This window comes from Scleropages formosus, chromosome 11, assembly GCF_900964775.1.
Source record: "Scleropages formosus chromosome 11, fSclFor1.1, whole genome shotgun sequence".
Lineage (NCBI taxonomy): Eukaryota > Metazoa > Chordata > Actinopteri > Osteoglossiformes > Osteoglossidae > Scleropages > Scleropages formosus.
This window is the reverse complement of record NC_041816.1, coordinates 26,019,048-26,024,655: the sequence shown is the minus strand read 5'-3', so window position 1 is coordinate 26,024,655 and position 5,608 is coordinate 26,019,048. Positions and strand designations below refer to the sequence as shown.

The window sequence follows — 5,608 nt, the reverse complement described above, 5'->3', positions numbered from 1 at the left end:
TGAAGTTTTATAAAACATTGGTAAGCTTTCAAATAAAATTTTGGACCTCCTTTCAGGTTCCTATTTTTTGGCACGTCTTAGTTGTATGACAGCCAACACATGATGGATTGATAAAGTCAACAAAAAGTATAAGCGTATTCTCTTACAATTAGAGTTAGACTAGCATGGGCCTGTAGGGATGTGCCTGTAACTGTTCTATCACATACCTCACATGACAGATGTGCTGCCCTGCGGCTGTCTTAATGAAAGATCATTGTCAGAAGGAGAATGAAGCTTTTGCCAAGCTTAGTTACGCCCAAGCCTTTGCCCCTAACCACTCCTCAAGGTTCACTTGTTAAAAGGGGATCCGTTGGTTGCCCATTCCACACTTCTCTGAAGCCAGAGACAAGTGAGACACCACCTCAACAACTGTTGTAAACATGGCCTTCTCCAGCAGCAGCTTTCTGTCCTCCAGTGGAGGCCAGAGAGCTTCCATCTTTGGCCTTTCTGGGTCTTCCGTCTCTGGAGGAAGCACCAGAATCAGCGCTAGACGAGCCCCCAGCGTGCATGGTGGTGCAGGTGGCCTTGGGGTGAGGGTCTCCAGTGCTTCTGGTTTTGGATTTGGAGCTGGAGGTGGAGCTGGAGCTGGAGGATTTGGAGCTGGAGGATTTGGAGCTGGAGGTGGAGCTGGAGCTGGTGGTCTGGGCTTTGGTTTTGCCCAAGGCATGGAATCTCAGCTCTCTGCCAATGAGAAGGCCACCATGCAAAATCTGAACGACCGTCTGGCTTCATATCTGGAGAAGGTGCGCATGCTGGAGAAGGCGAACGCTGAACTGGAGCTTAAGATCCGTCAGTTCTATGACAGCAAGACTTCCCCTACTGCTCGAGATTACAGTGCCTACATTGCTACAATCCAAGACCTACAATCAAAGGTAAAATTTTTTTTTTAGGTAAACTAAGTTGCACTATGGCAAGTGACTTGCTTTATAATTTTCAAAAATGAGTTCAGATGACACCACTACAGTAAAGATGTGCCATTGTGATGTGCATGATCTTCCAGCCTTCTAATCTAGCCTGGGGAAAATTACTGATAAAAAAGATTTTATAAAAGCTGCACTGAATGCCACAATATAACAATATGAAGATAGAAAGCATGTTTTAATTCAGCAATGGTGCTGCCTTCAGTTTCTGTTTTCTTAAACCTATAAATGAGTCGTAATATAAACTATGAAACTATAAAATTAATTATTATCAAATACAAAATTGGACTTCTTTCAGATCCAGGATGCCACTAAAGTCAACGGAGGCATTTACCTCAGCATTGACAATGCCAAACTGGCTGCTGATGACTTCAGAAACAAGTGAGTTTCTTTCAATCATGGTGTTTTTTATACAAAACTTTAAAATACCACTGAGTTGTGACAATCCAGTTTAAAATATGTGTATTTTTTCTGTCTGCACATCTAACATTAAAATTAGATTGGATTAAAGCAATATTGTCATCTCCCATCACTCAGGTACGAGAACGAGCTAGCAATGCGGCAGTCGGTGGAGGCTGACATTGCTGGTCTCAGAAAGGTCCTGGATGAGTTGACTTTGAGCAGATCTGATCTGGAGATGCAGATTGAGGGTCTGAAGGAAGAAATTGCATTCCTCAAGAAGAACCATGAGGAGGTGGGATTGAGTACAGCAAGAATATTTATGTACTGCAATTATTCACAACTTCCGTTGAATTTGCCATGACACTTTGGGATGTTTATCCAGGATTTGCTTGCCATGAAGAACCAGATGAGTGGTCAAGTTCATGTAGAGGTGGATGCTGCACCACAAGAGGATCTCACCAGAGTTCTGACTGAGATCCGGGAGCAATATGAGGCCATCGCAGCAAAGAACAAACGAGACCTGGAGGCCTGGTTCCATTCTAAGGTACACACAGAAAAGTTTTGAAAACGGAGTTGTAAATGTATGATTTATATATATATATATATATATAATATGTGTAATAAATGTTTATGACAATTTACTAAAGTAATATATGTTCTCAGTATTTCTCTTTACTCTCCGTTACTCAGCTCTTTCTCTGTCCTACAAATTATGCATGACTGTTGCAACATAACAACAGGGGTGTGGTGGAGCAGTGGGTTTGACAGGGTTCTGCTTTCTGGTGGGTCTTGGGTTCAAGTCCCGCTTGGGGTGCCTTGTGATGGACTGGTGTCTCATCCTGGGTGTGTCCCCTCCTTCTCTAGCCTTGTTGCCAGGTTAGGCTGCAACCCCACTTGGGACAAGTGGTTTCAGTTAGTGTGCGTTGCAACAACATTTTATTGTGTTCACAGACAGAAGACCTGAACAAGGAAGTGGCTTCACACACAGAGACTCTTCAAACATCCCGATCAGAGATCACCGAATTAAAGCGCACCCTACAAAATCTTGAAATTGAGCTGCAGTCACAGCTGAGCATGGTAAAGCAGTGTACAATATATTGTAAAATCCATAAGCATCTTCATGCCCTGTTCTTTGGCCACTGTGGACTTCCCTTCTTCTTCATAATTTCTTCTTGCTTTCCTCGGATCTGTAGAAAGCATCCCTGGAAAACCAACTGGCCGAAACAGAGGCCAGCTACTCCAGGAAGCTGGCTGGCTTCCAGATGCAAGTGACCTCCTTGGAGGAGCAGCTGGTACAGCTTCGTGCCGACTTGGAGCGTCAGGGCCACGAGTATAAGATGCTACTTGATGTGAAGACACGCTTGGAGATGGAGATTGCTGAGTACAGGAGGCTGCTGGATGGAGAGGCTGCAAGCAAGTAAGACTCTCATGGCCGAAACCTTACACTTTCTTTCAGATAACAATACAGTATTTGTGTGTGTGTTTTTTACAGCATAAAACTAATAAAATTTTGCTATACACATAAGAATGGATAAGGTTTCCTACCATGCTCTTATGATATTATGTGATCTACAGGTCATCAACAAGTAAAACCACAACCCGTAAGGTGGTGACTGTAGTAGAGGAGGTGGTCGACGGGAAGGTGGTCAGCACCACTACAAAGTGAACTGAGCACAAGCAACGGAGATGCTCATCACAGTACAAGAAACATCTCCTGCTTCCCATCTGGCTTCACCTAAATACAGCAATTAATGCAATAAAATGCTGAGATGTTTGCCTGTGTGCTGTGTGGTTCTCTTGTCTTTGCACTTTGGATCTAATTCACAAAAAGCCTGGAAATATCAGCAAAAAAAAAACAAATGGCACTCATTAATGTTAAGCAAATGATATATTAATGTTAACACCTTTAAAATAAATACAAAACAATAGAAAAATAGCCTGTTTGTCCTGATACACACAAGAAGGTGGCAAAAACAGTCACTTTGAATTGAAAAGTATGAGAACTGTCACCCCCAAAATGAGACACGTAATAATTTACAATGAACAATTATGGATTCCCCAGACTGACCGAGCAACACAGGGATCATTAGGCTTCACGCTTTATTTTTTACGAACAGTAAAAGCCCAAACCCTAGCTTTACAAGTAATAATTTAGAACAGCAACCACAAAAAAGGTCAGAAAAAACCAATAGCGAGAGAAGGACTCACTCGGTGTCTAGAAAATCCATTCCCAGTGCCATTGTGTCCACCCCACAATGTCCATGATCCAGGACTGCGCCAATCCCATTGTCACTCTTTCCTCCTCACTTACTGTCCTGTATTTCCACCATGATGTCCGCAGTTACAGTAAAATTGATAATCATCAGGAAATTACTCTCAGCTTTACGTCAAACCTCAAAAACTGACATTAAAATTCATTCATGACCGTTGAATGAAAATTATGCAATTACATTTGCTGTTCAGTTATTGTGAAGTCGTTTCATCCACCTTAGCACTTTGAATAACATGTTACTTTGTACAGTAGCAGGACCCCTGCAATCTTTATGACAGAAATTCATATCCACAGGCAGTCCCAGGATTTTAAGTCTGTCTTTAAGTCGAATTTGTAGATTTCATTGGGACAGAGCCTTATGGATGCTCCATTATTTTCTCTTTGTTCTTTAAAATTGTCCTAATCGTTGACAAACGTTTTTCCAGTGTTTGCTAGCATTTCACCTATTTCTGATCTCTTTGTTATTTCCACTTTAGTTTCAGTTGTTTTCCTTTTCTTTGATGCATCACCATCACTTGCAACACATTTACGCTTTGTTGCCATGGTTATGGGGTAAAAACAAATCCAAATACAGTAACACACCCGAGACATTGTTAACAGCAACGTGGTCTGCCTGAAAAGAACGACATCTTTGTCCTACCTCGGGCTTCCGTGCCCTGCCCACGAGCTGACAAACCGCTGTAGGCACTCAATGTTTTGATGCATGTCACAAAGTAGCGACTGTTTGTTATTACAAAGCAATGTATGTAACTTGAATTTTTAATGTAATAGGGTTTACGGGGGGGGTGGTTCATAATTATGGGTTGTCCGTATGCCGGACATTCGTAACCCGGGGACTGCCTGTATTGTATAGGCATTACACCTGTCAGATCACATGTCATTATGTACATTTGTATCCAAAGACAACTGAAGCAATCAGTTCATGGTATAGTCATCATCCACTGTGACCAATAATTTACTGGATATTCATATCGACCCTTGTCAAGTAGCATGATGCCATGTTCTAATGAAGAAAAATGCAGTAGGGAGACTTTGGGCCCTTGTGTGTACGAAATACATTTTAGATGCCTTTTAAACCAGTATGGTGAGGTCCATATAGTGTTGTGGAACAGGTATGTATGGACACCTCATGAGCCACTGACAAAACAGAGTAAATAAAATATTTTAGTATATTTACTTTTCCAAAGTCACACCAAGCCCTTAATGTGTCATGGCAAAAGAATGCATGAAATCTACGTATTTTTTAAAAATCAAATCAGTATTCGTTATTCTTTATTTCTCAGACTCAACATTCATTGAATTGTCAGTGATTAAAAAAGTATCAATTATGACTAATTCCCCTTTACAGTAATAATGCTTTTCTTAAGAATACTCTGTCTTCAATGAACTGTTCATGCAGGTTATTCTTACACTGTCTGAGGACAGGTCACAACAATGAGGAGACAATAGCAAAAGTCCCTGAGCTCTATAATGAAGAACACGCAAATAAGAACATGTGAGACATTAAATATAGACTCACTGGCCACTTTATTAGGTACACCTTGGTAATACCGGGTTGGGCTCCCTTTTGCCTTCAGAACTGCCTTGATTCTTCATGGCATAGATTCAGCAAGGTGCTGGAAACATTCCTCAGAGATTTTGGTCCATATTGACATGATAGCGTTATGCAGTTGCTGCAGATTTTTCTGGCCATTCTCCTCTAACCACTGGTATCAACAAGGCATTTTCGCCGACAGAACTGCTGCTCACTGGATATTTTCTCTTTTTCTGACCATTCTCTGTAAACCCTAGAGATGGTTTTGCGTGAAAATCCCAGTAGATCAGCAGTTTCTGGAATACTCAGACCAGCCCGTCTGGCACCAACAACCGTGCCACATTCAAAGTCACTTAAATCACCTTTCTTCCCCATTATGATGCTCGGTTTGAACTTCAGCAGATCGTCTTGACCATGTCTACATGTCGAAATGCAGTGCAG

General features: G+C 41.6%; 1 protein-coding gene across 1 annotated transcript; it reads left to right on the top strand.

The window, feature by feature from the left end:
* Window positions 1-331: 331 nt before the first annotated feature.
* On the top strand, window positions 332-3,135 carry LOC108941076 (keratin, type I cytoskeletal 13-like). Its single transcript, XM_018763532.2, has 7 exons — window positions 332-911; window positions 1,258-1,340; window positions 1,497-1,653; window positions 1,744-1,905; window positions 2,313-2,438; window positions 2,555-2,778; window positions 2,937-3,135. Exons 1-7 carry the CDS (start codon window positions 420-422, stop codon window positions 3,025-3,027), a joined length of 1,335 nt encoding a protein of 444 aa, XP_018619048.2. The 5' UTR covers window positions 332-419; the 3' UTR covers window positions 3,028-3,135.
* The last annotated feature ends 2,473 nt before the right edge of the window (window positions 3,136-5,608 follow it).